This window comes from Oncorhynchus masou, chromosome 24 (assembly GCF_036934945.1).
Source record: "Oncorhynchus masou masou isolate Uvic2021 chromosome 24, UVic_Omas_1.1, whole genome shotgun sequence".
Classification (NCBI taxonomy): Eukaryota; Metazoa; Chordata; class Actinopteri; order Salmoniformes; family Salmonidae; genus Oncorhynchus; species Oncorhynchus masou.
Window position 1 is genome coordinate 35026643 of NC_088235.1, and position 25068 is coordinate 35051710.

Genomic DNA, 25068 nt, shown 5'->3' on the forward strand with positions numbered 1-25068 from the left:
CTCTCTAACTAATTGTAATATATGCTGTAGTCTAGAGCTTTTTAGTTTGTTATATCTGTGTCCACTCCTCCCAGACAGCTTTCCTAATCTCCTGTGCCACATACAAATGCCAGGAGAGCAGAGAGAATAGCAAATACATGACCCCTCCGACCTGACCCTCACACTAACCTACAGTATGACTACTATATTAACACACTCTTAGGCTATGTCCCAAATGGCACCCTTTCCCCTATATAGTTTACTACTTTTCACCTGAGCCATAGGGCTCTGGTCAAAAGTAATGCACTATGTAGGGTATAGGGTGCCATTCTGGATGCTATCTAAGACATATTCACACACTCTTAGAGAACAGAGACAGTTAAATATGTAAATTCTTTATTATTAAAAACCACAGTGTTTTGGTTGGTATTGCATTATCATGTTTAAGTGATTTGGCTTCAATCAAGGTGCTTTAAAGTGTACAGTATGAGTTATGACTAGTGAGGTTTCGTGTCCCTCTCACACTCTCTCTTTTACAGCCACCCAAACTCCACTCTATCATTTTATTTTTACAATACCCAAGATTCCAGTGTTCTTTAAGCTAGGAACAAATTTTTTTGTGGTCTGTGTTTCCCTCCAGCAGGCAGAAGAGGTTGCGCAAACGGAGGGCTCCCATCAGCTCCACCTGCAGCAGTGTGATTCATCAGAGAAGCAGCAGCCCAAACGGTTACATGTCTCCAACATCCCTTTCCGCTTCAGAGACCCAGACCTCAGGCAAATGTTTGGGGTGAGTAGCTAGCTATTACACACAAAATATATTGTAGAGACCTTAACCCAACACCTAGCGACTCGTCAAAAGGTTTGGCCCTCTTGGCATAATGGTTAAGGTGTTGGCTTGACAGTCGCTGGACCTGGGATTGAGTCCTGATCAGAGCTAACCCCCCCCCAAAATGCTCTACAATATGTGACAAGTGAGAATTTAGAAAGATCTGAAGCTGAATAGGCATCACAAGGCCTAATTTCACCTATGCAATACCAAGGTTTACCGGCACACCACTTTGACCTACTACAGTGGCTATGTTGGTGAACATACTAGATTGTGTGTTCTCACTGTTCAGAACGCACAGACCTGTCAATGGTTAACAAAACACATCAGTCTGGGACCGCATTGTTGAGCCGACCACGTCTCAGTCTCTCTGCATGTGGTTGTGTAATCCTCCCATCTACTCTAAGCTCTACAGGAACATCAAGTGCCACTTTGAGACTGTCCCCATTAAAGATGTATGGGCCCGTCACACCTTTTAGAGAGGAGGCCTAAGTGATTCACGTCCTATCCTCCACATACCCTCTCCTCCTCAAATTAGAGACAAATATGAATCTTTCATCTCCGGAGCGTTACAGGGCCGTCGTCCTTAACCGTTCCTTGGAGAGAGAGGACGTAACTAGACCTGTTTGAATTCCCAAGACTGTTGTAGCGGTTCTCAGAGCAGAACACCGTTCATTCACAGGGCTGTTTTCGTGACACAATGATTCTAGAATAGTTTTTTTCTTTTTCTCTGCTTTGTGAAAGGCTTTGAAAAATAATTTATACATATGTGGGAATGAAATATCTGACCCTGTGTGAGTTGTTAGTGGCAACTTCTTCTTACTTGCCTAATTGTTTTTTGTTCCTGGAGGAACATAGTTCTAAAGATCTACAACGCTGCCAGTCTTGAGCTGCATTTCTTGCCTGTGGCCTTACAACCCAAACATCAACTTGTACCCACTCCTATGGAGTTGGAGTAGTAGTGCAACTAGTGCAAGTCTGTCATGTTGTTTCTGAAGCGACTGCTTCTTATTCCAACAAAGTGACCAAGAAGTCCCCACAGGCATGCAGTACGACTGTAGAGCACAGAGCCAGCTAGCTTCTTCTCCCTGCCACAGACTTTGTGCATGTTTGATGAGCACAAAAAACAGAGAGCGAAGAACATGAAGGACAGAGAACACAGGGGGCTAGAACAATAAATACAGAGAACACAGGGGGCTAGAGCAATAAATACAGAGAACACAGGGGGCTAGAACAATAAATACAGAGAACACAGGGGTCTAGAAAAATAAATACAGAGAACACAGGGGGCTAGAACAATAAATACAGAGAACACAGGGGTCTAGAACAAGAAATACGGAGAACACAGGGGGCTAGAACAAGAAATACAGAGAACAGAGGGGGCTAGAACAATAAATACAGAGAACACATGGGGCTAGAACTATAAATACAGAGAACACAGGGTGCTAGAACAATAAATACAGAGAACACAGGGGGCTAGAACAATAAATACAGAGAACACAGGGGGCTAGAACAATAAATACAGAGAACACAGGGGGCTAGAACAATAAATACAGAGAACACAGGGGGCTAGAACAATAAATACAGAAAACACATGAGGCTAGAAAAATAAATACAGAGAACACAGGGGGCTAGAACAACAAATACAGAGAACACAGGGGGCTAAAACAATACATACAGAGAACACAGGGGGCTAGAACAAGAAATACAGAGAACACATGGGGCTAGAACAAGAAATACAGAGAACACATGGGGCTAGAACTATAAATACAGAGAACACAGGGGAGTAGAACTATAAATACAGAACACAGGGGGCTAGAACAAGACAGACAGAGAACACAGGGGGCTAGAACAAGAAATACAGAGAACACAGGGGGCTAGAACAAGAGATACAGAGAACACATGGGGCTAGAACAAGAAATACAGAGAACACATGGGGCTAGAACTATTAATACAGAGAACACAGGGGGCTAGAACTATAAATACAGAGAACACAGGGGGCTTGAACATTAATTACAGAGAACACAGGGGGCTAGAACTATAAATACAGAAAACACAGGGGAGTAGAACTATTAATACAGAGAACACAGGGGGCTAGAACTATAAATACAGAGAACACAGGGAGATAGAACATTAAATACAGAGAACACAGGGGAATAGAACTATAAATACAGAAAACACAGGGGAGTAGAACTATAAATACAGAGAACACGGGAGTAGAACTATAAATACAGAGAACACAGGGGGCTAGAACAATAAATACAGAAAACACAGGGGGGTAGTACTATAAATACAGAGAACACAGGGGGCTAGAACTATTAATACAGAGAACACAGGGGGTAGAACAATAAATACAGAGAACACAGGGGGCTAGAACTATAAATACAGAGAACACAGGGGGCTAGAACTATAAATACAGAGAACACGGGAGTAGAACAATAAATACAGAGAACACAGGGGGCTAGAACAATAAATACAGAAAACACAGGGGGGTAGAACTATAAATACAGATAACACAGGGAGCTAGAACTATAAATACAGAGAACACAGGGGGCTAGAACTATAAATACAGAGAACACAGGCGGGTAGAACTATAAATACAGAGAACACAGGGGGGTAGAACAAGACATTACATTTACATTTACATTTAAGTCATTTAGCAGACGCTCTTATCCAGAGCGACTTACAAATTGGTGAATTCACCTTCTGACATCAGTGGAAGAGCCACTTTACAATAGTGCATCTAAATCATTTAAGGGGGGGGGGGGGGTGAGAAGGATTGCTTTATCCTATCCTAGGTATTCCTTGAAGAGGTGGGGTTTCAGGTGTCTCCGGAAGGTGGTGACAGACAGAGAACACAGGGGGCTAGAACAAGACAGACAGAGAACACAGGGGGTAGAACTATAAATACAGAGAACACAGGGGGGTAGAACTATAAATACAGAGAACACAGGGGGGTAGAACTATAAATACAGAGAACACAGGGGGGTAGTACTATAAATACAGAGAACACAAGGGGGTAGAACAAGAAATACACACAGCAAGAGAGGACAGAAAGAAAGAAACAACAGGCCATGCAGGAGGGAGAGAAAGAGAGAGGAGAGACCCCCCAGACAGACCGTTCCCTAATGGCCCAGAAATAGAAACATGTATCATGGAAATCCCCCATAGTGTTTGTTGGTCTATAGCTTGTTAATACCAGACCAGTCTTCACAGTACAGTGTTTACTGGTGGCATATATATATATATATATAAACACTACACTCAACACTAACCTTTTAAATAATAGGAGGCTGGAGATTTCTCCACTGGTCCCCTGGCTTCTCAGATGGAGTGGAACATCTGTTGCGTGCGTGTGTGTATGTGTGAAGGCCTGGGACTCCTAACTCTCCAGTAACACTCCCCAGTCACTTAGTGAAGTCTCCAAGTCACTGAGCTCTGCACCACAATTAACCAGAGACACTGAGAGAGGAGAGAGGAGAGACGGATTAGAAGAGACAGACAATCTGCTAGCACTCACTACAATCAGCGATGCTCAGAGCGCGTCTAACCCTGTTAACAGTGGGTCGCGCTGACATAGGCCCTGAAGACTTGGTGTCAGGAGGACTGGGCTAGAAAAGTTGGTCAATCAAAACAAAGTCACATGTTTAGTCCTTTTTCTTGCACTTTAGAAAGTGAGCAACTCAAACTGTCCACTTGAGGTTTCCCAGGCAAGTTTAGGCTTGAAAAGTGAACTAACCACTTTGGTTCTTTGGTTCAATACTACAGTTGCAGACAAGGCAGTTAAGCAGTTTGGTTAGTTAGTTGGTTGTTCGAGTGTCTCCAGGGTGGTGGGATAGGATACGAAGGGAATGTAGAAGCTTTTCAGAGTTTACACACACACACACACGCGCACACACACACACACACACACACACACACACACACACACACACACACACACACACACACACACACACACACACACACACACACACACACACACACACACACACACACACACCTCTTTGTCGATGGTCCAGTTTTAAGGATTAATCGTTGTGGGCAGGGCTGAAGAGCTGCAGCCCAGATTCCATCAGGGTTCTGCCATTCCCACAATGGGCTCCAGTACCGCCCTCTCCCATTGCCTGTAAATGCTGCAATGAGAGACTGGCTCAATCTGCCATTACGACTCCGCTTGAGCACCACCACAATGCAAACAAAAGCCAGCATTGCCAGGCATTATTGCAAATGGAATTTCCTTCCATTCTAGCAAAAGTGAAGGCAATGACAAGCCATTGTAACATAGTCACACAAGGAAGTTATAACCAAGGGAATAATGCAACAATCAAGTGTTTTCTCAGTGGATTCTTTTTAATGGTCCTTATTGTGACAATTTAGGTCCTTTTCAGAAAATGGACAGAAAAAATAATAATATAGTTTAAAAACTAAGCTGTGTGGTCGGTGCTTCTACAACGAAGCAGACCAGAGATGGGCAGTAGTTCTGTTACTTTTGACTAATTTGTCATTTGTATTTCACCACCCTGAACTACATCGAGACCTATAATTTGTATTTTCAAAAATAAAGAAAATACAAAAAACTTTTCTATAAAAAATACAAATATAGCATTTCACAGTTTTGTGGTCCCCTCTCACCCTGCATTGGTATCAGAAGTCTGCTGGCACTATGGTGCGATAAGAGTGTCTGCTAGATGACCAAAATGTGAATGTTAATGTAAATATGAACACTTGCAAAGCATGCTGGGTATTAGTGCTCTATTCAATCCACATCGCGGAAGTTCAGCTTTACAGCATGATTGAAATTTAAAGGCAATTTCTCGCTTTTGTCAAGACTGCATTCACCTTAAACTCTTCATATGTTGGCTAAATAGGAAATGATAGGAAATAATATTTATTTAGCGGAATCTGTATCATCTTTACAGACTGAATGGAGTCCTTAATATAAAACAAGGCCAATAATAACACCCAGTGTTTTTTGCATTTGTTCACATTCACATTTACGTTTACATTTAGTAGACACTCTTATCCAGAGTGTCTTACAGTCAGTGCATTCAACTAAGGTAGATAAACAACCACATATCACAGTCATAGCAAGTTTTTTTTTAAGTGTTACCGTTACTTGGAATGTTGTTTTAGTGCAGGTGTGTAAATACCTCAATGTACCAGCATTTTATCAAACTACAATGCTTTGCAAATGTATTTTGATACATTGGTCTTTAGAGTATCTTGCATTTGTAACAAGATACATAACAATAAACATTTGCCCATCTCTGACATGGACACAAAAAGAGGGAATGTATGGAAAGAATAACATAGCAGGGGTTCATTACCCAAACTTATTTGAGTTTAATTCATAATTAGAAAAACACATCTAGGAGGAAATTACAACGATGAGCATGAGGGCTTAATGGTATAGTGATAATTGAGATTCAAAGCCCCACTTCACTGATTCAATTCTCTCATTCTCTCAACGGCATGTCGGAGATCTCTAATCTCAACGTCTGCATCCGAAAAGGCACACAATTAGGTTGCCATTTGGGATGAAACCAAAGCTTAATACCTTGGATATATCAGCAAGGGCTGGAGACCTCCTTTACCAAGTGTTTGATAGCTCTCTCAGAAGATCAGAAACTCTGAAACTATCCAACTGGGAAACTCTGGAAGTTTGGGTGCTGCTTTCATGTCTGGGAAATGATCTGAAATAGGATATTCAAAATTACAAAACACCAGGCACTTAGGCTTCAGATTTAAAGTATTAGCGGGGGTTTTACCCCCAATTTTCACCATTGTCAGTTCTTCTGATTTCAAAGGAGCACATGAATATTGCATGACTCAGGGAGCCAGGATGGCTTCCACTAGACCCTAGCTGTGCCCCAGTCGCTTCAGGAGCCTGTTCATTTTGCACCACTGAGAGAAACAGGCTAATATACTGTCCCCAGTGCCATCACTATGTTTAATTAATAACCAGACACTTAGAGAGCCAGCCGCAAGAGGGTTCTTCCTGTCACACTCCCAGAGTTAGGGTCCTAAATTAGTCATTACTGTAGTGTGTGCATGCACACACGCACACGCACACGCACACATGCCCATCCACGCACGCACACACACACCTCCCCCCCGACACACACACCTTTGGCCCACCTCAGCAGTCTGCGTGTGTGTGCCCGTGTGTGTTTCTCTCTCTCTCTCGAGGAGCGAGGCGTACATCACAGGTCCGCTAATGGACTTTTAATGATACCTTCCTTCCTCTGCCTAATCACCGTTTTTAGAAGCCCCAGCCTTCCAGGGAGAACCCCCATCTTTGCATCATGCTGCAGCAGCATTCCAAACAGAACAGGGAATAATGTCAGTCGGAAGCTTCTTACGTTCTGATTAGCCATTTTATTCCATAAGGCTCCATTCCATCCTGCTCCACCATTTGGCCTTTGAGATTGTGTGTAATTATAATCTCTCCATGTAATTTACAATAACACATCAGTGTAGAGATGAACCTGTGTGCAGTAATGGTATCAGAGGGGGATAGATAGGACAGCTAAACCCATAGCTTCTATTGCAGTCTCCCCTTGATGCCAATTCATTAGTGGCCTGATTAAAGTATATTTACTACAGTGTTTATTTAGCAAGAAGAATACTTTATTATTGCCTGTTAAGGAGCAGTTCCCTCTCTTTTTCTCTCTCGCTCTCTCTCACACACACACACAAACACACACGTACATATGCACACACGCATACGCACACACACGCACATCACTTTGTTTACAGTGCATTTAATCTGCACCCCAGGCCCATTAGCACAGGTATAAACTGTTACCATCGTTAGCATCATCAGTTTCTACAGTGTGTTGCGCTAAACAAGTCATTCACTATGAGAGGAGGACGCTACGATGCTAACCAGTCTAAGTATAAGAGGAGCACCATCACGCTGCGATCATACAATGTGCAGTGTGTGTTTGATTTACTGCTCCTCACAAGGAAAACAGCTTTAATCTGAACTAATGGAGGAGTCTGAGTCGAGCAACAGCTGTGAGAGAATGGATGAATGTGAATTGAGGAGGAAGAGAGGGGGAAAGTGTTGCTGCGTTGCCTGAATAAAGTGAAGGAGAACGAGTGACGGAGAGAGGAGGATTTTGTTTTCAGTGTAACAATTCTGCCGTTGATTCAGGTGTTAAATGAACTCTGTAAGTGTTGTATTAACACTCATTGGTGTAAAATAACCACACTGTTGGTGTTAATAACCAGAGTTGAGTGTGAGAGTGTGATTGTGTTCGTTTTACTCTGTGGAGAGTAAAACGTTCACATCAAAAACATGCCCATCATTATTATATTTCCCAGCATGCTCTGCTGCAGGTTGATGAGTGTTTTGATTAATATTTTGCTACATAAAGATAAATAACGTACAGTTTTAACATTTCATACGATTTTTCAAAACATTTTTTTTCTGAACTAATCTAGTTACTGAAATGGTTGTTCCAGTTTAATGGTTTAGCTAGTCTCCTTTTTCAATGTTAATGACCCTAACAGCCATTCTGAATGCAGTTTGTGGCCAAATTATCTTGAATATCCTAACTCTGGAAAGATTCCAATAGGACTCATACATCCATTTGCAAACCTGAGGTGGCCTTTTGAGACTTTCAGGTAACTTGATTAAAAGAAAACAAATGTATTGTCTTGGACAGTTACATTTGAATTATACTATTCACTTAACTGACTTGCTGAAGGCAACAGGACAGAAAATGAATGAATTCAACAACCATGTCATTAACAAATACAGTCATAGGTGGTTACTCACTGTAAAAGGCAAGGCACACTGGGAAATAATATTGAGACATGGCTTGGTGGGGGCTTTCAGTTAGTTATTGTTGGCCACCCCTGAGTAGAAGTGTTGTACCAGTTTAACTGGTCTATGGTCATGTTTGAGTGTCCTGAAGTCTTACATAACGGCATGTGACCCTAAACAGTTGCAAATAATGGTGTTACGTCTGTAAATCAACACCAATCGGCCTCTTAAAGAAATACTAACCTCTTTGAGTAATGGGTAAAAATACTATGATAGGTGTTATTGCATAACAGCATTGGTGCAGACTATATACACTTCCTACTCTTAGAAATACTAAAGGAGGTGTTATTGCGTAACGCTATAAGTGTTAATTCCATAACACTGTATAACAGCCTCAGCTCTAGGTGTGGACCAATATACACATTGGCCTAGTATTAAATTTAACACGGTCAGTGATGAGTCAACCCTGGAGAATTTGCCGTGTGGAGTTGGAGAGTGTCTGCCCGAAATAAAGTGATGAAGAAGGAATGATAGAGAGAGAGAAAGTGGAGGAGACCGCTTGGCTGAAGAAAGTGATGGAGACCAGACAAGCTTTACATAGGGAAAGACGGGACTGTCTTTGATTTGAGTTAACATGCTTACAGCACAGACCTCTCTCTCTCTCTCTCTCTCTCTCTCTCTCTCATTCTCTCTCTCCATCTGTCTCTCTTCCATCAACCAGGTGATCAATTCCATTGAGCTTGCGCTTCTGCTGAGTAAGGTGGGACAAGGGTGTGTGTGCATCCATGTGTGTATATGTGTGTGTGCGTGTGTCCATGCAACCTGATGCACAGCCTCTCGGCCTCTCTCTCTCCATCCCTCCCTTTGTCTGACAAGGTAATTAGTTAGAATTAAATAACGTGTCCATTGTAGACAACAATTAACCGTTTCTTTCATCCCAGTCATTAGGAAGAGTGGAGGTTTTCTTTCATTCTGCTGTGTCTCTAATGATCCCACAGCCTTCCCACTCGCCCGCCTTAAGCCCAGTTAAAACGCCTCTCGCGCACACACACACATACAAAGCCGACCACCAATTATGTGTTTTTGTCCGTTTGAGGAAGAAGAAAGAAGAGGGGCGGAGAGAGACATGGAAGTGGAAAAGAGAGTGATGCAGACATACAAATCAGTTGTTAACTGGGACATGTTCTTTTCATTTTTTTTATTTACCCCTTTTTTCATGATATCCAATTAAGATCTTGTCTCATCGTTTGCAACTCCCCAACGGACTCGGGAGAGGCGAAAGAAGATTCATGTGTCATCCGAAACATGAATTGCCAAACCGCGCTTCTTATCATCCACCTGCTTAACCCGGAAGCCAGCTGCATCAATGTGTTGCAGGTGCCCAGCCCACCACAAGTAGTCACTAGAGCGTGATGAGCCACTCGGGAGGTCCGTGTGGTTTTTCTTATGTCGATTATCTGCAGTTAGATGGCTGGCAGGCCACAAACAGGGGCACTTTTCTTCTCTCCTCCTGCAAATCGCTGCTGCAGCACTACTCCCCTCTCTGTTGTCCGTATGTACAGGGCATCACACAGACCTCTCTGTTGTCCGTATGTACAGGGCATCGCACAGACCTCTCTGTTGTCCGTATGTACAGGGCATCACACAGACCTCTCTGTTGTCCGTATGTACAGGGCATCGCACAGACCTCTCTGTTGTCCGTATGTACAGGGCATCGCACAGACCTCTCTGCTGTCCGTATCTACAGGGCATCGCACAGACCTCTCTGTTGTCCGTATCTACAGGGCATCGCACAGACCTCTCTGTTGTCCGTATGTACAGGGCATCGCACAGACCTCTCTGCTGTCCGTATCTACAGGGCATCACACAGACCTCTCTGTTGTCCGTATGTACAGGGCATCGCACAGACCTCTCTGTTGTCCGTATGTACAGGGCATCGCACAGACCTCTCTGTTGTCCGTATCTACAGGGCATCGCACAGACCTCTCTGTTGTCCGTATGTACAGGGCATCGCACAGACCTCTCTGCTGTCCGTATCTACAGGGCATCACACAGACCTCTCTGCTGTCCGTATGTACAGGGCATCGCACAGACCTCTCTGTTGTCCGTATCTACAGGGCATCACACAGACCTCTCTGCTGTCCGTATGTACAGGGCATCACACAGACCTCTCTGTTGTCCGTATCTACAGGGCATCACACAGACCTCTCTGTTGTCCGTATCTACAGGGCATCGCACAGACCTCTCTGCTGTCCGTATGTACAGGGCATCGCACAGACCTCTCTGCTGTCCGTATGTACAGGGCATCGCACAGACCTCTCTGTTGTCCGTATGTACAGGGCATCGCACAGACCTCTCTGTTGTCCGTATCTACAGGGCATCACACAGACCTCTCTGTTGTCCGTATCTACAGGGCATCGCACAGACCTCTCTGCTGTCCGTATGTACAGGGCATCGCACAGACCTCTCTGCTGTCCGTATGTACAGGGCATCGCACAGACCTCTCTGTTGTCCGTATGTACAGGGCATCGCACAGACCTCTCTGTTGTCCGTATGTACAGGGCATCGCACAGACCTCTCTGTTGTCCGTATGTACAGGGCATCGCACAGACCTCTCTGCTGTCCGTATGTACAGGGCATCACACAGACCTCTCTGCTGTCCGTATGTACAGGGCATCGCACAGACCTCTCTGTTGTCCGTATGTACAGGGCATCACACAGACCTCTCTGTTGTCCGTATGTACAGGGCATCACACAGACCTCTCTGCTGTCCGTATGTACAGGGCATCACACAGACCTCTCTGTTGTCCGTATCTACAGGGCTTCACACAGACCTCTCTGTTGTCCGTATGTACAGGGCATCACACAGACCTCTCTGTTGTCCGTATGTACAGGGCTTCACACAGACCTCTCTGCTGTCCGTATGTACAGGGCATCACACAGACCTCTCTGTTGTCCGTATCTACAGGGCTTCACACAGACCTCTCTGCTGTCCGTATGTACAGGGCATCACACAGACCTCTCTGTTGTCCGTATCTACAGGGCTTCACAAAGACCTCTCTGCTGTCCGTATGTACAGGGCATCGCACAGACCTCTCTGTTGTCCGTATGTACAGGGCATCGCACAGACCTCTCTGTTGTCCGTATGTACAGGGCTTCACACAGACCTCTCTGCTGTCCGTATGTACAGGGCATCACACAGACCTCTCTGTTGTCCGTATGTACAGGGCATCGCACAGACCTCTCTGTTGTCCGTATGTACAGGGCATCGCACAGACCTCTCTGTTGTCCGTATGTACAGGGCATCGCACAGACCTCTCTGCTGTCCGTATGTACAGGGCATCACACAGACCTCTCTGCTGTCCGTATGTACAGGGCATCGCACAGACCTCTCTGTTGTCCGTATGTACAGGGCATCACACAGACCTCTCTGTTGTCCGTATGTACAGGGCATCACACAGACCTCTCTGCTGTCCGTATGTACAGGGCATCACACAGACCTCTCTGTTGTCCGTATCTACAGGGCTTCACACAGACCTCTCTGTTGTCCGTATGTACAGGGCATCACACAGACCTCTCTGTTGTCCGTATGTACAGGGCTTCACACAGACCTCTCTGCTGTCCGTATGTACAGGGCATCACACAGACCTCTCTGTTGTCCGTATCTACAGGGCTTCACACAGACCTCTCTGCTGTCCGTATGTACAGGGCATCACACAGACCTCTCTGTTGTCCGTATCTACAGGGCTTCACAAAGACCTCTCTGCTGTCCGTATGTACAGGGCATCGCACAGACCTCTCTGTTGTCCGTATGTACAGGGCATCGCACAGACCTCTGTTGTCCGTATGTACAGGGCTTCACACAGACCTCTCTGCTGTCCGTATGTACAGGGCATCACACAGACCTCTCTGTTGTCCGTATCTACAGGGCTTCACACAGACCTCTCTGTTGTCCGTATGTACAGGGCTTCACACAGACCTCTCTGTTGTCCGTATCTACAGGGCATCACACAGACCTCTCTGTTGTCCGTATCTACAGGGCTTCACACAGACCTCTCTGTTGTCCGTATGTACAGGGCATCACACAGACCTCTCTGTTGTCCGTATGTACAGGGCTTCACACAGACCTCTCTGCTGTCCGTATGTACAGGGCATCACACAGACCTCTCTGTTGTCCGTATCTACAGGGCTTCACACAGACCTCTCTGTTGTCCGTATGTACAGGGCATCGCACAGACCTCTCTGCTGTCCGTATGTACAGGGCATCGCACAGACCTCTCTGTTGTCCGTATGTACAGGGCATCGCACAGACCTCTCTGTTGTCCGTATGTACAGGGCATCGCACAGACCTCTCTGTTGTCCGTATGTACAGGGCATCGCACAGACCTCTCTGCTGTCCGTATGTACAGGGCATCACACAGACCTCTCTGCTGTCCGTATGTACAGGGCATCGCACAGACCTCTCTGTTGTCCGTATGTACAGGGCATCACACAGACCTCTCTGTTGTCCGTATGTACAGGGCATCACACAGACCTCTCTGCTGTCCGTATGTACAGGGCATCACACAGACCTCTCTGTTGTCCGTATCTACAGGGCTTCACACAGACCTCTCTGTTGTCCGTATGTACAGGGCATCACACAGACCTCTCTGTTGTCCGTATGTACAGGGCTTCACACAGACCTCTCTGCTGTCCGTATGTACAGGGCATCACACAGACCTCTCTGTTGTCCGTATCTACAGGGCTTCACACAGACCTCTCTGCTGTCCGTATGTACAGGGCATCGCACAGACCTCTCTGTTGTCCGTATCTACAGGGCTTCACAAAGACCTCTCTGCTGTCCGTATGTACAGGGCATCGCACAGACCTCTCTGTTGTCCGTATGTACAGGGCATCGCACAGACCTCTCTGTTGTCCGTATGTACAGGGCTTCACACAGACCTCTCTGCTGTCCGTATGTACAGGGCATCGCACAGACCTCTCTGTTGTCCGTATGTACAGGGCATCGCACAGACCTCTCTGTTCTCCATATGGACAGGGCATCACACAGACCTCTCTGTTGTCCATATGTACAAGGCATCACACAGACCTCTCTGTTGTCCGTATGTACAGGGCTTCACACAGACCTCTCTGTTGTCCGTATGTACAGGGCTTCACACAGACCTCTCTGTTGTCCGTATGTACAGGGCATCGCACAGACCTCTCTGTTGTCCGTATGTACAGGGCATCACACAGACCTCTCTGTTCTCCGTATCTACAGGGCATCACACAGACCTCTCTGTTGTCCGTATGTACAGGGCATCACACAGACCTCTCTGCTGTCCGTTTGTACAGGGCATCACACAGACCTCTCTGTTGTCCGTATCTACAGGGCTTCACACAGACCTCTCTGTTGTCCGTATGTACAGGGCATCACACAGACCTCTCTGTTGTCCGTATGTACAGGGCTTCACACAGACCTCTCTGCTGTCCGTATGTACAGGGCATCACACAGACCTCTCTGTTGTCCGTATCTACAGGGCTTCACACAGACCTCTCTGCTGTCCGTATGTACAGGGCATCGCACAGACCTCTCTGTTGTCCGTATCTACAGGGCTTCACAAAGACCTCTCTGCTGTCCGTATGTACAGGGCATCGCACAGACCTCTCTGTTGTCCGTATGTACAGGGCATCGCACAGACCTCTCTGTTGTCCGTATGTACAGGGCTTCACACAGACCTCTCTGCTGTCCGTATGTACAGGGCATCGCACAGACCTCTCTGTTGTCCGTATGTACAGGGCATCGCACAGACCTCTCTGTTCTCCATATGGACAGGGCATCACACAGACCTCTCTGTTGTCCATATGTACAAGGCATCACACAGACCTCTCTGTTGTCCGTATGTACAGGGCTTCACACAGACCTCTCTGTTGTCCGTATGTACAGGGCTTCACACAGACCTCTCTGTTGTCCGTATGTACAGGGCATCGCACAGACCTCTCTGTTGTCCGTATGTACAGGGCATCACACAGACCTCTCTGTTCTCCGTATCTACAGGGCATCACACAGACCTCTCTGTTGTCCGTATCTACAGGGCTTCACACAGACCTCTCTGTTGTCCGTATGTACAGGGCATCACACAGACCTCTCTGTTGTCCGTATGTACAGGGCTTCACACAGACCTCTCTGCTGTCCGTATGTACAGGGCATCACACAGACCTCTCTGTTGTCCGTATCTACAGGGCTTCACACAGACCTCTCTGTTGTCCGTATGTACAGGGCATCGCACAGACCTCTCTGCTGTCCGTATGTACAGGGCATCGCACAGACCTCTCTGTTGTCCGTATGTACAGGGCATCGCACAGACCTCTCTGTTGTCCGTATGTACAGGGCATCGCACAGACCTCTCTGTTGTCCGTATGTACAGGGCATCGCACAGACCTCTCTGCTGTCCGTATGTACAGGGCATCACACAGACCTCTCTGCTGTCCGTATGTACAGGGCATCGCACAGACCTCTCTGTTGTCCGTATGTACAGGGCATCACACAGACCTCTCTGTTGTCCGTATGTACAGGGCATCACACAGACCTCTCTGCTGTCCGTATGTACAGGGCATCACACAGACCTCTCTGTTGTCCGTATCTACAGGGCTTCACACAGACCTCTCTGTTGTCCGTATGTACAGGGCATCACACAGACCTCTCTGTTGTCCGTATGTACAGGGCATCGCACAGACCTCTCTGTTGTCCGTATGTACAGGGCTTCACACAGACCTCTCTGTTGTCCGTATGTACAGGGCTTCACACAGACCTCTCTGTTGTCCGTATGTACAGGGCATCGCACAGACCTCTCTGTTGTCCGTATGTACAGGGCATCACACAGACCTCTCTGTTCTCCGTATCTACAGGGCATCACACAGACCTCTCTGTTGTCCGTATGTACAGGGCATCACACAGACCTCTCTGCTGTCCGTTTGTACAGGGCATCACACAGACCTCTCTGTTCTCCGTATGTACAGGGCATCACACAGACCTCTTTGTTGTCCGTATGTACAGGGCATCGCACAGACCTCTCTGCTGTCCGTATGTACAGGGCATCACACAGACCTCTCTGATGTCCGTATGTACAGGGCATCGCACAGACCTCTTTGTTGTCCGTATGTACAGGGCATCGCACAGACCTCTCTGCTGTCCGTATGTACAGGGCATCGCACAGACCTCTCTGTTGTCTGTATGTACAGGGCATCACACAGACCTCTCTGTTCTCCGTATGTACAGGGCATCACACAGACGTCTCTGTTCTCCGTATGTACAGGGCATCACACAGACCTCTCTGTTCTCCGTATCTACAGGGCATCACACAGACCTCTCTGTTGTCCGTATCTACAGGGCATCACACAGACCTCTCTGTTGTCCGTATGTACAGGGCATCGCACAGACCTCTCTGCTGTCTGTATGTACAGGGCATCACACAGACCTCTCTGTTGTCCATATGTACAGGGCATCGCACAGACCTCTCTGCTGTCCGTATGTACAGGGCATCACACAGACCTCTCTGTTGTCCGTATGTGCAGGGCATCGCACAGACCTCTCTGTTCTCCGTATGCACAGGGCATCACACAGACCTCTCTGCTGTCCATATGTACAGGGCATCGCACAGACCTCTCTGCTGTCTGTATGTACAGGGCATCGCACAGACCTCTCTGCTGTCCGTATGTACAGGGCATCGCACAGACCTCTCTGCTGTCCGTATGTACAGGGCATCGCACAGACCTCTCTGCTGTCCATATGTACAAGGCATCACACAGACCTCTCTGTTGTCCGTATGTACAGGGCATCGCACAGACCTCTCTGCTGTCCGTATGTACAGGGCATCACACAGACCTCTCTGTTGTCCGTATGTACAGGGCATCGCACAGACCTCTCTGCTGTCCGTATGTACAGGGCATCACACAGACCTCTCTGCTGTCCGTATGTACAGGGCATCACACAGACCTCTCTGTTGTCCGTATGTACAGGGCATCGCACAGACCTCTCTGTTCTCCGCATGTACAGGGCATCACACAGACCTCTCTGTTGTCCGTATGTACAGGGCATCGTACAGACCTCTCTGCTGTCTGTATGTACAGGGCATCACACAGACCTCTCTGCTGTCCGTATGTACAAGGCATCACACAGACCTCTCTGTTGTCCGTATGTACAGGGCTTCACACAGACCTCTCTGTTGTCCGTATGTACAGGGCATCGCACAGACCTCTCTGCTGTCCGTATGTACAGGGCATCACACAGACCTCTCTGTTGTCCGTATGTACAGGGCATCACACAGACCTCTCTGTTCTCCATATCTACAGGGCTTCACACAGACCTTGTGGGCCCCCTGCCTTGCGGCAGCAGCAGGTGTGTTATGCCAGTGAATGAAGTTGGTCAAAGGGTTGTTGATGCAGCCGCTTCTCTCGATGTCTTTCTTCCTCTCTCTGCTGCACGTATCAGCCAATCATAACTAATATCAATGGTGATGTAAATCAAGTGTCAATCAAAAGTCATGCAGCTGTGGCAGCACTGTTAATGTTTTATCTAGGTAGCTAGCTACACACACTCGACCGGTAACCGCATCTCAAGCCATGCATGTTTGGATACTGGGTGTGTGTAATGTCAGTATAGGCCAGGCTGGGAAACAGTCAGGTACGCTCCACACAGCGCAGACCAACAGATGCAAACAATGGACAGGGTGGGGAACTCTACCATGTCACTTCCACTTGCAGGCAATGGGTTCAGAACAACAACGGCAAAAACGTTATACAAAAAAATTATATATATATATATATATACCAAGTGCCCTTTTGGTGAGTGGGAGGGATAAGGGGTATGTGGTGGGCACAGGTTGCCTCCTATCTGTGCCCTATGCTGCGTATGTCCCACCATGTACTGTACCCTCCTTTCACCCTCTACAATCCAAATGAATGTATTTTTGGGCTGATGGTTGTTGGGTTTAGTATGTTTGGGATACTGGACAGAGGTAGCGTGTGTGTATAGGCTTTTCTCAATAGATTTTGATCAACTCCTGTCTCATGTCCTGTCTCATGTCCTCTCTCATGTCCATTCTTATGTCCTCTCTCATGTCCTCTCTCATGTCCATTCTTATGTCCTCTCTCATGTCCCGTCTCATGTCCCCTCTAATGTCCACTCTCACGTCCACTCACATGTCCTCTCTCATGTCCACTCACATGTCCTCTCTCATGTCCTCTCTCATGTCCTCTCTCATGTCCATTCTCATGTCCTCTCTCATGTCCTCTCTCATGTCCTCTCTCATGTCCATTCTCATGTCCTCTCTCATGTCCTCTCTCATGTCCTCTCTCATGTCCATTCTCATGTCCTCTCTCATGTCCACTCTCATGTCCTCTCTCATGTCCTCTCTCATGTCCACTCTCATGTCCACTCTCATGTCCTCTCTCATGTCCACTCTCATGTCCACTCACATGTCCTCTCTCATGTCCATTCTCATGTCCTCTCTCATGTTCACTCTCATGTCCTCTCTCATGTCCTCTCTCATGTCCTCTCTCATGTCCTCTAACATGTCCACTCTTATGTCCTCTCTTATGTCCTCTCACATGTCCACTCTTATGTCCTCTCTCATGTCCACTCTCATGTCCTCTCTCATGTCTACTCTCATGTCCTCTCTCATGTCCTCTCACATGTCCTCTCTCATGTTCTCTCTCATGTCCATTCTCATGTCCTCTCTCATGTCCATTCTCATGTCCTCTCTCATGTCCTCTCTCATGTCCATTCTCATGTCCTCTCTCATGTCCTCTCTCACGTCCTCTCTCATGTCCATTCTCATGTCCTCTCTCACGTCCTCTCTCATATCCATTCTCATGTCCTCTCTCATGTCCTCTCTCATGTCCTCTCTCATGCCCATTCTCATGTCCTCTCTCATGTTCTCTCTCATGTCCATTCTCATGTCCTCTCTCATGTCCTCTCTCAAAAAGTTCTAAAGGCAGTCGGGGAGAAGTAGCACTGAGAGGGAACGTGGATGAAAATGTGCTTGTATGAAATGAGACTTTCCTTCTCCACTCACGCGTCATCAGGCAATTGACGTTTACAGGGGGTGGAGATAATACGGTGTGAGGTGTGGTGGAGCACGGTGAGATGGTGACCTTGCCAGTGCTCTGCTGGCACTACCTCAGATTAGATGCCATGTTTATTTATTTATTGAAATCAACTACTTGATTCAAGGTCTTGTTACGAGGAGACCAAGGCTGTGGCTGTATTTCCATAAGACTGGGGAGAAAAGGGTGGGGAGAAGGGAGAGGGGAGGTAGAGACTGTGGAGAGGAGAGGGTGGGGAGAAGGGAGAGGGGAGGTAGAGACGGGGGAGAGGAGAGGGTGGGGAGAAGGGAGAGGGGAGGTAGAGACGGGGGAGAGGAGAGGGTGGGGAGAAGGGAGAGGGGAGGTAGAGACTGGGGAGAAGATGGTGGAGAGAAGAGGGGAGGTAGAGACTGGGGAGAAGAGGTTGGAGAGAAGAGGAGAGGGGAGGTAGAGACGGGGGAGAAGAGGGTGGGGAGAAGAGGAGAGGGGAGGTAGAGACGGGGGAGAAGAGGTTGGGGAGAAGGGAGAGGGGAGGTAGAGACGGGGGAGAAGAGGTTGGGGAGAAGGGAGAGGGGAGGTAGAGACGGGGGAGAAGAGGTTGGGGAGAAGGGAGAGGGGAGGTAGAGACTGTGGAGAGGAGAGGGTGGGGAGAAGGGAGAGGGGAGGTAGAGACGGGGGAGAAGAAGGTGGGGAGAAGAGGGGAGGGGAGGTAGAGACGGGGGAGAAGAGAGGGTGGGGAGAAGGGAGAGGGGAGGTAGAGACTGGGGAGAAGAGGGTGGGGAGAAGAGGAGAGGGGAGGTAGAGACGGGGGAGAAGAGGGTGGGGAGAAGGGAGAGGGGAGGTAGAGATGGGGGAGAAGAGGTTGGGGAGAAGGGAGAGGGGAGGTAGAGACTGGGGAGAAGAGGGTGGGGAGAAGGGAGAGGGGAGGTAGAGACGGGGGAGAAGAGGGTGGGGAGAAGAGGGCAGGGGAGGTAGAGACTGGGGAGAAGAGGGTGGAGAGAAGAGGGGAGGGGAGGTAGAGACTGGGGAGAAGAGGGTGGGGAGAAGAGGGGAGGGGAGGGGGGAGGTAGAGACGGGGGAGAAGAGGGTGGGGAGAAGGGAGAGGGGAGGTAGAGACTGGGGCGAAGAGGGTGGGGAGAAGAGGGGAGGGGAGGTAGAGACTGGGGAGAAGAGGGTGGAGAGAAGAGGGGAGGGGAGGGGGGAGGTAGAGACGGGGGAGAAGAGGGTGGGGAGAAGGGAGAGGGGAGGTAGAGACTGGGGAGAAGAGGGTGGGGAGAAGGGAGAGGGGAGGGGGGAGGTAGAGATGGGGGAGAAGAGGGTGGGGAGAAGGGAGAGGGGAGGTAGAGACTGGGGAGAAGAGGGTGGGGAGAAGGGAGAGGGGAGAGGGGAGGTAGAGACTGGGGAGAAGAGGGTGGGGAGAAGAGGGGAGGTAGAGACGGGGGAGAAGAGGGTGGGGAGAAGAGGGGAGGTAGAGACGGGGGAGAAGAGGGTGGGGAGAAGGGAGAGGGGAGGTAGAGACTGGGGAGAAGAGGGTGGGGAGAAGAGGGGGAGGTAGAGACGGGGGAGAAGAGGGTGGGGAGAAGGGAGAGGGGAGGTAGAGACTGGGGAGAAGAGGGTGGAGAGAAGGGAGAGGGGAGGTAGAGACTGGGGAGAAGAGGGTGGGGAGAAGAGGGGAGGTAGAGACGGGGAGAAGAGGGTGGGGAGAAGGGAGAGGGGAGGTAGAGACTGGGGAGAAGAAGGTGGAGAGAAGGGAGAGGGGAGGTAGAGACTGTGGAGAAGAGGGTGGGGAGAAGAGGGGAGGTAGAGACGGGGGAGAAGAGGGTGGGGAGAAGAGGGGAGGTAGAGACGGGGGAGAAGAGGGTGGGGAGAAGGGAGAGGGGAGGTAGAGACTGGGGAGAAGAGGGTGGAGAGAAGGGAGAGGGGAGGTAGAGACTGTGGAGAAGAGGGTGGAGAGAAGGGAGAGGGGAGGTAGAGACTGGGGAGAAGAGGGTGGGGAGAAGAGGGGAGGTAGAGACGGGGGAGAAGAGGGTGGGGAGAAGGGAGAGGGGAGGTAGAGACTGGGGAGAAGAGGGTGGAGAGAAGGGAGAGGGGAGGTAGAGACTGTGGAGAAGAGGGTGGGGAGAAGGGAGAGGGGAGGTAGAGACGGGGGAGAAGAGGGTGGGGAGAAGAGGGGAGGTAGAGACGGGGGAGAAGAGGGTGGGGAGAAGGGAGAGGGGAGGTAGAGACTGGGGAGAAGACGGTGGGGAGAAGGGAGAGGGGAGGTAGAGCCGGGGGAGAAGAGGGTGGGGAGAAGAGGGGAGGTAGAGACTGGGGAGAAGAGGTTGGAGAGAAGGGAGAGGGGAGGTAGAGACTGGGGAGAAGAGGGGAGGTAGAGACTGGGGAGAAGAGGGTGGGGAGAAGGGAGAGGGGAGGTAGAGACGGGGGAGAAGAGGTTGGGGAGAAGGGAGAGGGGAGGTAGAGACGGGGGAGAAGAGGGTGGGGAGAAGAGGGGAGGTAGAGACTGGGGAGAAGAGGGTGGGGAGAAGGGAGAGGGGAGGTAGAGACTGGGGAGAAGAGGGTGGGGAGAAGAGGGGAGGTAGAGACTGGGGAGAAGAGGGTGGGGAGAAGGGAGAGGGGAGGTAGAGACTGGGGAGAGGAGAGGGTGGGGAGAAGGGAGAGGGGAGGGGGGAGGTAGAGACTGGGGAGAAGAGGGTGGGGAGAAGAGTGGAGGTAGAGACGGGGGAGAAGAGGGTGGGGAGAAGAGTGGAGGTAGAGACGGGGGAGAAGAGGGTGGGGAGAAGGGAGAGGGGAGGTAGAGACTGGGGAGAGGAGAGGGTGGGGAGAAGGGAGAGGGGAGGGGGGAGGTAGAGACTGGGGAGAAGAGGGTGGGGAGAAGAGTGGAGGTAGAGACGGGGGAGAAGAGGGTGGGGAGAAGAGAGAGGGGAGGTAGAGACTGGGGAGAAGAGGGTGGGGAGAAGGGAGAGGGGAGGTAGAGACTGGGGAGAAGAGGGTGGGGAGAAGAGGGGAGGGGAGGTAGAGACGGGGGAGAAGAGGTTGGGGAGAAGGGAGAGGGGAGGTAGAGACTGGGGCGAAGAGGGTGGGGAGAAGAGGGGAGGGGAGTTGGAGACGGCTTCTGCTGCCATTAGAAGTGGGATCAGATAACGGCCTAGAGGATCCAGCCGGCAACCGCCCGGTGACCAGGCGAGATGATGACCAGTATGACAGCTAATTATGACCATTGTATTCATCACCCCAGATAATAAACAAATGTATGGTTTATCATTAGCCTTGATTGGCTATTCCCTCCATTCCTCCACTCCTCCACTCCTCATTTCCCATTCCATCTCTCTCTTTTTTTAATTGGGAAAGGGTTCTTGTGGCCTTTAAAAATGGGTTCATATAGCTTTTTATCAGGAGGGAACACAGAGAGAGGCAGTAGAAAGAAAACAAGATGATGACTGTCATTAAGACCACTGGTGCGTGCTGAGAGCTTTGCTATAGTATGCAGATTTACACACCAATGCTCATTAACGCTACAGCTCACATTACATTGCCTTTCTAGCCATAGCCGTGACGCAGAACAATAAGTGTATTTTTTATTAAGGGAGAGAGGGAAAGAAACATAGGCATTTAAAAGCGAATGGCTTTTTTATTAATCTCATTGTTAGTAGATGAAAGGAGTTTGTTAATTCAGGGGGATGAGTGTTTGACCTTTGCAGTCTAGTTTTAGCAGTGTTCGAGGTGTATGGTGCTGTGTGCTTTTTATTAGGTTTGGGTTCACTGTGTAACGGAGCGTGCCAATGCTGCAACCAACCGGTCGAAACTCCTGCCAAATGTGACATGTTCTAATGATTTTCTCTTCTCTCTCTTTCTCTCTCCTGTCTCTTTCTCCCCTCTACCCTTTTCTCATACTCTTCCCCTCCCTCCCTCTCTCTCTCTCTTTCTCTCTTTCTCTCTCCTGTCTGTTTCTCCCCTCTACCCTTTCTCATACTCTTCCCCTCCCTCCCTCCCTCCCGCCCCCTCTCTCTCTTTCTCTTTCCTGTCTCTTTCTCCCCTCTACCCCTTTCTCATACTCTTCCCCTCCCTCCCTCCCTCCCTCCCTCCCTCCCTCCCTCCCTCCCTCCCTCCCTCCCTCCCTCCCTCCCTCCCTCCCTCCCTCCCTCCCTCTCTCTCTCTCTCTCTTTCCTGTCTCTTTCTCCCCTCTGCCCTTTTCTCATACTCTTCCCCTCCCTCTCTCTCCCTCTCTCTCTCTCTCTCTCTCTCTCTTTCTCTCTCCTGTCTCTTTCTCCCCTCTACCCTTTTCTCATACTCTTCCCCTCCCTCCCTCCCTCTCTCTCTCTCTCTCTCTTTCTCTCTCCTGTCTCTTTCTCCCCTCTACCCTTTTCTCATACTCTTCCCCTCCCTCCCTCCCTCCCTCCCTCCCGCCCCCTCTCTCTCTTTCTCTTTCCTGTCTCTTTCTCCCCTCTACCCCTTTCTCATACTCTTCCCCTCCCTCCCTCCCTCCCTCCCTCCCTCTCTCTCTCCCCTCTGCCCTTTTCTCATACTCTTCCCCTCCCTCTCTCCCTCTCTCTCCCTCTCTCTCTCTCTCTCTCTCTCTCTCTCTCTCTCTCTCTCTCTCTCTTTCTCTCTCCTGTCTCTTTCTCCCCTCTAACCTTTTCTCATACTCTTCCCCCCCTCTTTCTCTCTCCCTCTCTCTCTCTCTCTCTCTCTTTCTCTCTCTCATGTCTCTTTCTCCCCTCTACCCTTTTTAATGCCCACCCCTCTCTCTCTATTTCTTTCTCTCTCCTGTCTCTTCCTCCCCTCTCTCTTTCTCTCTCCTCTCTTCCTCCCCTGTCTCTTTCTCTCTCCTGTCTCTTCCTCCACTCTCTCTTTCTCTCTCCTCTCTTCCTCCCCTCTCTCTTTCTCTCTCCTGTCTCTTCCTCCCTCTCTCTTTATCTCTCCTGTCTCTTGCTCCCCTCTCTCTCTCTTTCTCTCTCCCGTTGCTTCCCCCCCTCTCTCTCTCTCTCTCTCTCTCGCTCTCTTTCACTCTCCTGTCTCTTTCTCCCCTCTACCCTTCTCTCATATTCTTCCTCTCTCTGCAGCAATTTGGGAAGATTTTAGACGTGGAAATAATTTTTAACGAGCGAGGTTCCAAGGTAAGTGTGCCGTAACTAGTGTCACTTAATTTCTCTCTCTCTCCCTCTCTCTCTCGCTCTCTCTCCTTCTCTTCATCCCTCTCTCCCCAGGTCCCTACCTCCTCAGTGTAATAATTACTTGGCTTTTCTTTGGCTCCTCTGCCTTCAGGCAACGTTCCCTATTGTACCCTCCTGCCATACATTGTGACATACAGTACCACGCTGCCATTTAGCTCAATACTGACACTTGCCTCGTTTCCATACATGCAGCTTGTCCAGTAAGCTTCATGCTGACAGTGTTAATCCTGACTTACTGAGCAGTATGAATCTCCCAACTCACCTCCTTACCACTCCATGGTACAGTAATATTCACTTCTCAAACAAGATTTGTCAGAAAGTACATTTAGACAGGTTTTTTTTTCCTTTTTTTTTTACATTTGCAAACCTCAAAAAAAATGAAAGTCTGTATTTTCTGCACCATCTATGTAGAAGGATAATTACGAAACACGCTTTTCCCCAAAGGAAACGGAAAACAGTTCCTGATTATTTATCTAATTCTAGAAAAAGAATCTAAGATATCCATGGCAAACACAGGTTGTATTATTCCACTACCCACAATCCTCTCCTTCTGCTCACCATGAAATTAACACAGCTTAGCATGAATAAACATTATATTTCCATAAGAAGCTCTCTCAATTTGCATTCAATATGTTTTCACTCTTTGAAGAATGCCCACTCCTCTCCCTCTCTTCATGTAAGCTAATTACTTGTGCGTGATAAAAAAACAAAAACAAACAGACTCAGAGAGAGGGCGAACTTGCAGCATGCACAAAATGTGAAAATGATTAATTTTGCCATCAAATCCCACTTTCAATGTATTAGTTGTGTGCTATTTGCATCAGGCAGTATAGGCTGGGATCCCCTATACAGGATCACACCGCAGTGCGAAGCGCCCGGTTCACACACATTATCTACCAAGGCAATTAATTACATGGCCCTACCAGCACAGGATGTATAGGCTATGTCCCAAATGACACCCAGTTTCTCTAGTGCTATGGGTACTGGTTAAAAGTAGTGTACTAAATAGGTATTAAGGTGCTATTTGGGATATAGACATAGGCTAAAAGGACTTGGAGGGCTGGGGGCTTGTCTTGTCCAACATGCGGTTTACCAGCCATATCTAATGGCTCTCATACCCAGACCCAGTTAACTCTCCTAGCTCCCACCATAACTCCCCGCTGCAACGTGTGTGTGCTGCACATGGGCTGCACTGTCAGGCCTAGGGCTCTCATGCCCCCCTTACTGAGCTGGGCCTCCTGAGTGAGCTT

The 25068-nt window shown here is 48.7% G+C and overlaps 1 protein-coding gene across 7 annotated transcripts in view; it reads left to right on the forward strand.

Annotated features, from left to right (window-relative positions):
- The window catches only part of LOC135512079 (RNA binding protein fox-1 homolog 3-like), a 798827-nt gene that overhangs the window by 730890 nt on the left and 42869 nt on the right, over nt 1-25068 (forward strand). For 5 of the 7 annotated variants that reach the window (XM_064933722.1, XM_064933724.1, XM_064933720.1 and 2 more), the window contains 2 exons: nt 620-766; nt 23708-23761. In XM_064933722.1, the coding sequence (XP_064789794.1) occupies nt 620-766; nt 23708-23761 (201 nt within the window). The remainder of the gene's footprint in view (nt 1-619; nt 767-23707; nt 23762-25068) is intronic. The other 2 variants (XM_064933721.1, XM_064933726.1) reach the window with 1 other exon arrangement.